At 42.3% G+C, this 12,559-nt stretch overlaps 1 protein-coding gene across 1 annotated transcript in view; it reads right to left on the bottom strand.

The window, feature by feature from the left end:
- The window catches only part of rev3l (REV3 like, DNA directed polymerase zeta catalytic subunit), a 58,255-nt gene that overhangs the window by 4,640 nt on the left and 41,056 nt on the right, over positions 1–12,559 (bottom strand). The window contains exons 17-30 of the mRNA XM_028039976.1: positions 11,387–11,579; positions 10,383–10,494; positions 10,153–10,268; positions 7,554–7,672; positions 6,517–6,635; positions 6,216–6,357; positions 5,143–5,387; positions 4,259–4,367; positions 3,861–4,067; positions 3,018–3,127; positions 2,142–2,256; positions 1,913–2,050; positions 1,503–1,693; positions 692–938 (exon numbers count right to left, since the gene is read on the bottom strand). Of these exons, the coding sequence (XP_027895777.1) occupies positions 692–938; positions 1,503–1,693; positions 1,913–2,050; positions 2,142–2,256; positions 3,018–3,127; positions 3,861–4,067; positions 4,259–4,367; positions 5,143–5,387; positions 6,216–6,357; positions 6,517–6,635; positions 7,554–7,672; positions 10,153–10,268; positions 10,383–10,494; positions 11,387–11,579 (2,163 nt within the window). The remainder of the gene's footprint in view (positions 1–691; positions 939–1,502; positions 1,694–1,912; positions 2,051–2,141; positions 2,257–3,017; positions 3,128–3,860; positions 4,068–4,258; positions 4,368–5,142; positions 5,388–6,215; positions 6,358–6,516; positions 6,636–7,553; positions 7,673–10,152; positions 10,269–10,382; positions 10,495–11,386; positions 11,580–12,559) is intronic.

Here is a 12,559-nt window from a genome sequence, read left to right on the forward strand (position 1 = left end):
ATCAAAACAAGAGTAAGTTGTATAATGTCCTAACTTTCTGTGCTCGAAAGAATATTTTGTTACAATGGATTTCTAATAAATCTAGTATTTTTGGGTGGAAGAAGCTTATTTTGGAATATATCCCTCTCGACTTTCTAACATGCCTCGTCCACTCTAAGACTGACATTTTTGGACGCATATGGAAGCCCTTCTTGGATTATGCTGAAGGACACGTGTCTACCATCTTGTCTCAAGTGTTCATAAATGCTTAGATGTGGACTATATAATGATGGAAGTATGTATGCCCCCTATCTTATCTTTCCTTTTGTCTCCTCTGGACTGCACTGCTGAGCTTTTATGCTGTGTTATGTTGTTGTTATTAAAACAAAAAATTAATTAACATATCTATATAAAACAAAAAGCCAGATTGCTCTCTCTGGTCAGTCTGGATGTTGACCAGCAGATGGCAGTAGTGCTCTGTCACACAAAAAGCACTGACTTCAAACAGCATTTCATTAATGAATCTGATTGGATGCTCAGGAGGAAGCAGAAAAGGTTTGTCCTGCTCTGTCTGAAACCAGCCTGGCTTTACTCTGACAACAATGGTGGCTGGGCTTTTATTTGTTAAGGCTTTTTCTTTCAATAAAGTTCTTTTCTTATTCTGAAAGTTTCCATGCGAGTTAAAACTGTAAAACGAGTCCCGACCACTCACTCTGGGGAGCTCCTGGTACCATCCAAACACGTCCACTCCGATGAGCTGGAACAAGCGGCCCAGCGGCGGCAGGATCTGCTTGGTGATGTAGTAGGTGGCGTTGAGGCGCAGGCTGGGGTCCAGCAGCACTTCCATGGGCCGGCGCACTAGCTGGATGAGGGGCACGCCGGGCATCCCATACACGATCACATAGGGGACTCTCTCGCCCACGCGAGGCTCCAGGCGCCGGTCGTATGCCATCATCCGCCTGAGAAGCCACAGAACACCAGAACCCGATGGATTGGGCTGCCCACTGTGACTCTGCTGCCTCACTGCTCTTAGAAACTAAATGAACTCTCCTAGTCTTTAGGAATGGCATATTTTCTACCATCTGACACCAAATCCCCCCCCTCCTATCCCCATAAGAGCTGAGTTGCCTAGCAACAGACACAGGTAACTATAAACCAGGCTGCTGCAGGAAGACAATGAGCAGTGTGAGGAAAAAAGAATAAACAGGTTCATGCTGCTCAATTCTATATAATCAGCTGGGATTGTGCATCGTTATATTGGTAATGGTTAAGGGTAGGACTAAGCTAACTATGCCTAACTGAATGGATGTCAAGTTAAAGTTTAATATCGTTAAAAAATTCCAATGTATATGGGTAAGTTTGTTTTAACACTTCTTGTGTTCACCAAATTAAGGTAATGGTGTGTCCCTATAAACACTCTAAAAGTCATAATTCCCAATAAGTCCCAAAAGCATAAATGTGTGTGTGTGGGTGTATGTGTGTAAATGAGTGTTTTGTTTTTAAGCGTTTCCACACAAACACACCTGGTGAGCTCCAGGGCAGGCACGCAGGCTCCGGGCCGGTACGAGCCGCTGCCTCGGTACTCCTTGGCAAAAGTTAGGTCCTGCATGCTAGCCCGGCCGTCCAGAACCTTCACACACTGACGCTGGACAAACTGCTTCACCTGACTGATGTCCCGTGTCTCAAACAGTAGCTTAATGGAGCGCTCCAGAATCTGGGACACATGAACAGATATGAAGCTGCAATACTGACTGGACGAAACAGTAGTGTGTTGTCTTCAGGTCATGAAAAGAAGCGACACATTACAGCTGCCACATTCCCCTGAGTGACTCATGCAGGCAGATCAGGGGAAACCAGCGGAGGAACGACTCTGGCACGGCTGTGATTGGTGCAAAGAACTGTGACAGCAAGGGGACAGAGGTTTTCCTGTTACCTTGGAAACAGCGGGGCATCCGTCGCGACGCACCGTTTCTATCCCTTTGGCATCAAACACGGGTTCTTTTTGGTCCAGGCTCTCGTACATGTAGCCCACGTAGCGCTTCTTTGTCTGCAGCACGCAGGGCAAATACACCTGGAGCACAGAAACACAGTGAGGTTCCCATCAGACATCACAGTCCAGCTGCTGCCGGAGTCTGCGTGTTTCTGAAGCAGCTCCAGTTTACCTTCTCAAACTTGAGCTTGACAGGTTTGGGGTTGGTCGCGGTCACGGCCTCTGCGATCTCATGGCCGATCTTGAAGGCCTGCTCCTTGGTGGCTCCTTTCAGCAGAACAAACATGCTGTCGACACATGACAGAGACAAACATTCACAGTCTAGTCACTGGCAACCTGCAGGCAGCTCCACTTTCTCATTTTCCTCAATCCGAGTTCATTTAACAAAGACCTAATGAGCCTTCTTCGTTTCAGGAAGAAGATGTCAGGAAGGAGAGCATTACCTAATTGTGCTGTCACAGTTTTACACTTTAAACTCATTAAAATGCCTAAAAAAATGTAATTTTATTGTAATATTTACAAAAACTATGAAAGGAAAAATAACACATTTGATGGAGCATAAAGAGAGACAGTGAGGAGCTCTGAAGAAGAAACAAAGATAGTACAGTCCGACATCTCCACTAATCATCTTTCAATCTTCTCCTTCTCTCCTTCCAGAGTAAAACAGCTCTGCCTGAAGGTGGGGTCAGTTAAATGTCTCGTCTCATCAACCTTCCCTGCTGTTTTTTCATGATAGATGTCAGACATGATGGATCTGAGGCACATCCAGAACTCATGTGTGGTGATGGACTCTTTAGTGATTGCTATTCCACATCTCTCCAAATCTGAATTCCTTCCTGACTTCTAGGTCAGACTGACCCAGTCCATTTGACACAATACATTTCTTTTAGGTTAAAACATATCTTAGTGCGAACCAACCAAACAACATAATTTTTAACTATTAATATAATTATATTCCTCTACAGGGGCAGTCAGTCAATATCAGGAGTGTGTGTGAGATGTATGACCTGCAGGTGGGGGTACATGTACTCATGGTGAGAAATCGTACCTGTCTGTGTCTCCATACACGACTCGGGCTCCCCACTTCTTGGTGTCGTTGACCAGCTTGATGGCTCTCTCCAGGGTCTCCCTGGCTTTGTGGACAATGCTGTCTCCCACCTGCAGAAGAACCACACCCCCATGAAACCTGTCGGAAACACACTGCAGATTTGAGATATTTCATCCTCTTTGTGAAATATCTCAAGCTCAGTTGGACTGGATGTTCACAGTATTCTGTGAACATCAGTTATCAACCATTGCCACCAATTATCACTTGGCATTAAGTGAGGACTTTAACTAGGCCATGCTTTCACACAAACCGTTCCATGTTTAGAGCTGTCATCGTGCTGGAGGTGAACCCAGCTCAGGCTCTCTGCAGTATAACAGATTTTCTAACAGCTGCCCAGTCAACAGATTCTCCCACCTGAGGCGCAGATCTGTGCAGCTCCTCCACGGTTACCATGGAGGATTAATGCTCTCCTTGCCCAGCCTGTCAGAGTAGGTAGACCCGTCTGCTGGTCTTCATGATGGCGGTTGTTCACTGATGTTCTCATTAAGACTGACATCAAATTATACACAAGCGATCCTTGGATGGACTTGATTTTATTTAGGACAATCAGATTTTTTATTTACCAAAATGTCAGAAAACCACGTATCCTCTTACCTCCAGAGCAGAAATACATACTATTGGTCTGTCAAATAAAATCTAAATATCAAGTTTGTGGTTGAAAACAATGTGAAGCTGAAGCATCATACGTTCGCAGGATTCTACATGTAAGATAGAAATGCATAATCTCCCTATGTGGTGAGAGTTGGGTTGTTCAGTGAACAGGATGGATGCTGATGGCCTCACCTCCACGCTGGGCATGCGTCCTGAGTAGTTTGCTGAGGTGTAGCCAAAGGTGACGTTGGCGATGAGCTTGAGTCCAAGCTGCCGGGCGTCCAGCAACCTCATCAGGGCCTTGTCCTGCCTGTAGCTTTTCATGGACTGCTTCACCATGATCCTGGTGCTCAGGATCTCCTCCAGCATGCTAGGAAGGACGCCTTTACGCACCGACGACTGAACACACACGCACACGCACACACACACACACACACACACACACACACACACACACACACACACACACACACACACGTACAACTTCAGTCCGAAAAAATTAATTTTCCCAGACAAGCTTAGGGAGACCATTCTGAAAACAGCTGAGGTAGCGTTTCTGGAAGGTGTCGGAGGTTCAGAGGGAGCCGGACCTTTATGAAGGCGATGCCGCTCGGGGACACGGTGATGTCATTACGGAGCTGGTGGAGGAGCTCAGGAGGAACCCGCAGGGAGGTGCAGCCAAACTTAAATTCATCCGGTCTAAATAAAAGAAAAAGGCAGCGACGTTCATTACCATGGTGCTCAAACTGATGAGCTCTAGTTCAAAGTCTTCAGTAAGAAGAATGAACACATTACAGCAAACTTACTCTGCTTTGTGATTTAGAAAGTCTCATAGAAAACACATACACACTCTCCATGGAGTACACATACACTGCTGTTAGCAGAGAGTGCTACCTGCGATGAAATACTAAATTTTTAACATTTCAAAATATTCTAAAATAAAAGCACAAAACAGAACTGACAGATCAGACATTTATAGAACTGGATTTTGAAAATAATAAGCCTCAAAATCACTGATGGGTGTTAGTTTGCTAGGAAATACAGTCGCCATGGGAGCCATCTATTCTCCTGTTAGTGCAGTTGTATAATTTAAATAAAGAGATCAAAAAGAATTTATAAGCTAAACTAGACTATACAAATAAAAAACTTTTAAAACTCCTGAATCTTGAAGATTTCCATGTCTTCCTCTGAATGTGGAGCAGAAACTCTGCCAGCCACTACTTTATTATTATAATTATTATTCCTCTGCAGTTGCAAACATATTCATGTTGAAAAGAAGTGTTCACCACTCCTGCTGTTGCCATGCGACAATATTAACCCAGCAGAAAAGCTCAAATAACTAGTAAGAGTGTGTGTGTAAGCTGCTCTGAGCTTTGAGTATGTCTGTTCAATTCAAATTAATGAGGGAACAAAGCAAGGCGGGTTCTCGGTCGGTGCAGGTGTGTGTGTGTGTGTGTGTGGGTCTTGTCCTTACGTTCCCAGGCTGTCCACGTGGCCGAGGCATGTGGAGAAGCAGTAGTTGTATGCGATGACGATGGAGGGGTACAGCGACTGGAAGTCCAGCACCACCACAGAGTTGCTGTAGAATCGGGACTCGGGCTCCATCACCAAGGGAATGCACTGCGGCGCCCTCTGCTGGGCTCGCTGCTGCACGCTGGGCGTCACCGGGATGTAGTTCAGGGGCTTGGCCACACGGAGCATCATGGACTCAACACGGTACTGAGGGGAGGAGGAGACTGATGACTGCAGGCAAAATGTTCATGAGCTTCATAAGTTAAAAGTTAGTTTGTAACATTACTGCTCATCAATATTCTTATATATAGAAATTAGAGCAAGTACTGTCACAAACCTATTTTAAGTGATTGGTTGTTCAGGAGGTGAAGAAAACAGGATTTTTTGGCAATAGTTGCAAGTTATCAAGGGTTCACACTAACACTCTTCAATGTGGAAGTTGCTACTGAAGGAAGACTTGAAGTTATCCAATTTCAGAATCTGTAAGGTGTCGACAAAGGAAGTCAGTGGAAGCAAAATCTAAAGCCTTGTATTTTACACAGCGGGGTGTTAAGATAAATGAGTTAAAATATCAATTCCAAGTTTTTGTTTCATATATACTGGAACCCTGTTTTACAACATTTGTTCAGATTAATAATTAATGAGCGCTCATTACTGCAAAAACAGAAAAGTGCTTCAAGATAGTCAGACTGGCAGATCAAAGCAAACTGCCATACAGCTCTGATCGCTGCATTTCTACAGAAATAAATCAATAAAAATCACCTAATTTCTTATTTAAGTGTAAAATGTAACAAATATGGCTGAAAGGCTTACAGAATGTAAACATACTGCTTTCTGAGTGCAGCTGTGTTTACAAAACAACCTTAAAAAGCTATGCTAAATGTTTAGCAGCCTTGTAAATTCCTGCTATTGGGTTGGAAAGTGAAAAATCCCCAACAGTTACCTCACAGAGAAATGCTGCAGCACAGAGATGCAGTGTGTTTCAGGACACTACTAACAGTGTGTGTGTAGGCGCGTGTGTGTGAGTGTGTGTACCTGAGATCCTCGAGTCAAAACATGGAGGAACTGGATTCCAAAGAGCCGGGCCAGCTCGCTGGTTCTGCCAATGATGTCCTGCTGCTGCAGCAGCTGCATGGTGCCGTGTAAACGACTCACATAATGATCCACCATTTTCCACCTGCAGCAACATGCAGATCAGAGGACACAGCCTGTTTTACTCCAGAACAGGTCGGGTCAAACCTTCACTGCTTCTGTCCACCCAGCGATCCCTGACAGGCCCGTTTGGCACAGCAGAGCGTTGGATAACAGAACATGGGAGTGTGTCACTGTGCCGGACCTGTGCAAGTGCGTGATGTGGTCGAACCAGTCGGACAGCGTGCGGGGGCTGTAGAGGGGGAAGCGCTGATGGAGCACGTGGAAGGCCACGTTCTCAAAGCTGTAGTTGTTCAGCGTGACCTGCAGGGCCGAGAAGATCACAATGAGACCTGGGCAGGAGCGAGCCATTATGTCATCATTCATCAATTATTCTGATGATTAATCGGAAAAAATTGGCACATTTCTGGAGATTTTTCAATTAACTGCTTTTTATACAATATTGAAAATATATTTGAAAGATGCAAATCAACAAATAATTCACGAGAAACATTTTATTTCCTAAAATGCAATAACGGCATTCCTTTACTGAAAGCAACAAAGGATGCACCTGAAGTTAAAAACATCAACAGTACAGTGATCTGTTGATTCATTTACAGATTAAAACCAGTGAAGAATTGGAGAGCAACAGGTGCCCAAAAGGAGATTTTGTTTTATAGAATTTGAACCAGGTGATGTCAAGACTGGGCAACTTGAGGAGTTCTGGGTAGAACAGATTTATCATGAAAAAGACTCCAAACATTACAGCTACAGTAAAGATCTAAGTACATTCGTGTCTTAGAGTGGCCCAGTTAAAGTCGAGGCATAAATCCAATTGAGAAATAGCAGCAAGGCTTGATTTTTTTTTTGCTTACAGAGACTCTCCCTTCAATCTGACTGAGCTTTTCTGCAAAGAGAAATTCATCATAGAAATGTGGCTAAAAACAGATGCATGCCATCCTTTATTTGACAAAAAGGAAAAAAAATTCTAAATACATTTTTTCTTCTACTTCGCAATTGTGCACTAATTTGTGTTGGTCTATAACAATCCCCAGTAGTAAGTCCAGGAGGTTGAGGTTAGAGTTAACGTGACATTGAAACAGTCTTTTTAAGATAATGCCAGATACTGATGAAAAGAACAAAAGTCTGTCAAAACATTTTTGGTGGCAATAAATGATTTTTTAAAAATAGAATCAACAGGTCACCACAGCCTGAAGAGAGAAAGCTGGGAGAGGAACCTGCCTCGCTCTTCATCACCCTCCACAGGTTGAGGGTGACGCGGCCGATGATGTTGATCTCAGTCATGGTGTCGGCTCCGTACTCATCCCTCTCGGCGGCGAAGCGGTTCTCCTTGGAGTCACCTGAGGACACGCAGAGCCAGACAGAAAACCAATTAGAGAGGCTGGCAGCTGCCTGAGGCGCTCCGTTCAGCTGGAGCACACACACAAACCCACTGTCATGGAGACACACGTCTGTCCACACAACACACACTGTCCATATGTGCTACGCTCGGTCCCAGGGAAGCTGCGTTAGCACTATCAGCATGTTCAAAACAGAAACCTCTGTTTCTTTCTCACACACACACACGCACGCACGCACGCACGCGCGCGCACACATACACACACACACACACACACACACCCCTCCTAACATCAATGTTGGGATTTCTTTTAGAAAGGGAGGCGGCTCATAAAACTCATTCTCTGGGGAGCAAAATCATACAAATAAACCCCGACTGCAAATTAACACATCAAACTCACACTGGAAAAATCTTTTCCAGAAACCAATGTTGGTTTTATGGACCAAAAAAAAAATGTAACTGTTGTTGAAACTTGTTAGATCCCCAGTGCAGAAAAGTTATCAAAAATGTGTTAAAATTTCTCTGTGAGGAGGCAGCAGCTACTGAATCTACACCATCCATCCATCCATCCATTTTCTGTGCACCCTTGTCCCTAATGGGGTCGGGAGGGTTGCTGGTGCCTATCTCCAGCTACGTTCCAGGCGGGAGGCGGGGTTCACCCTGGACAGGTCGCCAGTCTGTAATCTACACCATCATGTTTTCTTATTTTCAGTCAACTTTAACTGATACAACAGTAGCGATTAGATTACTATGTTTGTTTGCAAAAACTAACTCATTGTTTTCAATGTTTAACATAATGAAATCTTAGTGGGAATTATAGTTCATTTTAATTAAGGAAGGACTTGTGCTTTCACTGTAAGCAAGACTAAATGCCAGTTCTAGTGATTATTCCAGGTTAGATTGGAAAGTTTAACAGAGTTTATTCTCTAAGACATAAATGAAAACAGCTCCCAGGATTGTTACACGGTGAATGATTTTTAGTTTGAAAGTGTGTCTGGTTAATGCTCTTTGTGGTGAAAAAAAATCAATAAATGTTAAAAAAAAGTCCTGACTTTGAAGTGATTTTAATTTTGTTCTGCAGTGTAACCATGGTGAAATAATTGCATTATGACAGGCCAGAAACCTCTTCTCAAAACAAAGTAGCCCAAATACATGGAACTAGTTCATATATTTAAAATTTGTCACAGTTACACCTTTAAGTGCATTTGGAGTTTCTTACATATATCATATCTTGTAATTACTATGACAGAATATTCACTCATAGTTTCATTACTGCTCAGAGAAAAAATAAAAAAGATTTTCATCTTTTTTATTTTCTCCCTCCTTCCCAAACACCATGATGTCTGAATAAGTTGTCACAATTTTTTTAAATCAATTACAATCACACAGTTTATAAGCTCTAATAAACTGTGACTGCTCTGTAAAATTCTGAGATCAGTTTTCAAAGCCCATCCAGAATGGGGATCCTCCATACCACTGCAGTATTTCTTTCACATATTTCACAATGTAACAGGTTTAGTGGCTGTAATTCATTTCCAAAGCAGAAACACCTGCAGCAGCAGAAATGACCTCGCTCAGACTTACAAACCCAGCAGCACCCAGAAGTGGAAATGGTTCCACTGTGGAAAGGTTCTAGTAAATTATGTTCTGGAACTAAGAGGCCCTTGAATGCATTGTGTGTATTATCAGAGGAGATATCAATAATTGATGCTGTGATTTAAAGGTGCAGTATGTAACTTTTATTAAAAATATGCTTGACATATTTGTTAAAACTGTCACCATATCGTGCCAGTTTAATATGAGAGATAATCTGTGAAAAGATCAATCTCCTCCTCGTCACTGAGCTGCTATGGTCATCTGAAGAAATGCACCACTCCAAAAACAACCAATCAGAGCCAGGAGGAGGGGCTTAGTACTGTCAGTCAATCTTGTGTATGTGCTGTTCAGTGTGCTAATGGTGGACAAACAACTTACTATTATGGGAAAAAAACTGTTTATCTGGCGGTATTGGTGGCCACGCTAACTAGCCTAGCATTCAGAAAAGCATGTTATCAGGAAGAAGCTGTGCAGGCACATGCAAGGGTGATTGACAGCTCTAAGATCCGCCTCCTCGCTCTAATTGGTTGTTTCTAGTTACCAGTGGGAGAACTGAGACAAGAGCTTGATTTTTAATTTATTTAATTTCCCTTTGGGATGGATAAAGTATTTTTGAATTTGAATGCACAGATTATGTGCATTGGCAAAGTAACAGTTTCAACAAATATGCAAAAAATATATTTTTTATAAAAGTCACATACTGCAGCTTTAATAGTGGAAAAAAAAAGAATAATGGACATGTTAGCAAGCATGTTTCTCTGTAATGATGGGCAGATTATGCGTTTATTTCTCTGAACTGTGAAAGCCTCAAATCATAAAAGCATTGATTTGTTCAGAAACTGGAGCAGCGTGAGCCTGAACCACCGAGGTGAGTCCTGGAGGTACCTGGAATCCGTGACAGCTGCTGGCAGAGGTCCACTCCTATTGCAGCGGCGCGTTGAAGAAGGTAGCCCCATGAATGCATCTGCACCTCGTATCCCAGCAGGATGTCTGGGTCAAACCTGGAGAAACAGCATGCAGACTGAAAACAGGATCAACAACCCTCCTCCATCTGAGTGGTTCACTCTGATAGAAGTGTAGCACAAACCGTCCCCGGTCAGTGAGAGAACACACACCTTCTCATGATGGCGATGAGCTCCTGAAACAGCATCTTCTCCTCCCTGGCGTAGGTAACTTGTAGCCCAGAGACTCCTGACCTGACCAGCAGCGGTGCCTTCGATCTGGGACCTGCAGACGGATCCCAACAGCTGCATCAGCCCAGGTTCACTGACATGACTGAAACACTGAGGCTCACACAGTAACACCTGGACCACTGACTACAGGCTTTATTACACCAACCAAAGCAAACAGAGCACATCAACAGACTGAAGGAACAAAACCATCAGTATGGGGCAGTAACAGGAGACATTATCAGAATTCAGACAAGATATATTTCATTACCACTCCACCATAAAATGAATAAGATGTTATTTTTACCTACAAGTGAAAATGATTTGGATAGTGTTGACTGTATTCTGTATGTTTTAGAAGCAGCATTCAGCTTCTATGCGCCACAAATCTGGAACCAACGTCCGGAAAATTGCAAAACATCCATAACACGGGGTTCCTCTAAATCTAAACTAAAAATCCAGCTGTTTAGAGTTGACAAATTTGTTAAATTCAGTTCCATTACTACTGTGTTCAATGCGTGAATTGTTTGTGTTATTTCAATACGACACAAAAAACTAACAAGCCATTGTTTTAAGAAGGTGACAAAATAAAGTATAAAAGAGAACAAAAGTTTTCCATTGGGTTGGTGATTAGTTCACACTGCTCACCTGTAGGTCTTTTAATAATAATAATAATAATAATGCTATTATTATTATTATATATTTATCCTTATTCATGGCATTCTAAATATTTTGTCCAATGTAATTGGTAAATATAATTTTTACTGTATGTACTTTTGAATAGAGAGGGTGGGTGTGATTGGTGGGGTTTTAGATTTGTAGTTTGTTCCGTAGCATGTTCAGTTTTTCAATAAAAAATAGAATATACTGTTGTGCACTGCTTGATGTTTTAATTAATGGTTGTGTATTCTCAATAATTATATCTGTACCAACATGTAGAGGGACTTCACCTTGACCACAGCTTTCATGGTCTTTGTCCACCATGATGGCACCTGTCAGCTGAGTGCCGTCTCCGCCCTGCAGGGGCGCGTCGGAGCTCAAGCAGTAGAATAAGGCACATATTGGGTCAAACTCCGGGTCAGGTTCCAGGTCCCGGCGGCTTCTAGCATGGAGCTCCATTCCCATTAAAGTAAGGTACTGGACCTGAAGAGTCAAAACAAACTGTACTGTGAGCTAAATATGGAACTTGCAAAAAGAGAAGTCTGGAGATAAAATTCAATTTATTTATTTCTATAGCACTAGTTCACAACAAATCTCATCTCAAGACATTTTACCAAAAATATAATTTCAATTCAATCTTACATGCATTCCAATTGATGCTAGCTATCAAACAGCACCGTATGCTCAACTAATGATTCACGGCAGATTAAAGGTTTCTAAGGTAACCTAGTAGATTGCATCGAGTCATTGACTTGCAGCATTTTTACGTGTTCCTGCTGGACAAAAACGTAAAAAGCAACAAGTCAACTTTTTAATCAGAGAAAGTTATTTTCAAGAAAACCACTAAATATCTGTCTTGTTCTTACACTGATTGTAGTCAGTGATGTCATTAACTTTGTTAACTTCCCATAGAAGTTTCTACTGACTCAGTGCTGCTGTGAGTCACTGGTGTCTCTCTTGAGGGAGAAATTTCTGCCATTAACTATCTCTACTGCAGTTTTTTTGTTCCATAAAAATGATCTTCCTAGTTCTTGTGTGTTTGGAATGTATTTTTTCCATCCCAAATTTTTTCTGGAGGTGTGGAATGGATCTTCTCCAGGATCAGTGGTTGCTACAACATCAATAACTCAAAGCCATCGACTAGGCAACTTTAATTGTTAACTAGGATTTATTAATTTAATTTAATAATTAATTAATTTATTAATGTATTATATGATGGACTGAATGTGAATGTGTTGTGCTGTACCTAATATTGATTTGCATGGAGTTGGTACTGAACCTGACCAATTGATTGGACTGAAATCATTTGAAATAAATTGGATGCTACACAAAAAATAAAAAAATCAACAAGACTTTTGTTTTGATTGATCCTAATTAAACATTTGAATCTACTTATCTAATTACTGTACTTCAGTAACATGTGCCACATGAGCGAGGTGTGGACCCGGACCGGACCACAGCAG

This window comes from Xiphophorus couchianus, chromosome 15 (assembly GCF_001444195.1).
Source record: "Xiphophorus couchianus chromosome 15, X_couchianus-1.0, whole genome shotgun sequence".
Classification (NCBI taxonomy): Eukaryota; Metazoa; Chordata; class Actinopteri; order Cyprinodontiformes; family Poeciliidae; genus Xiphophorus; species Xiphophorus couchianus.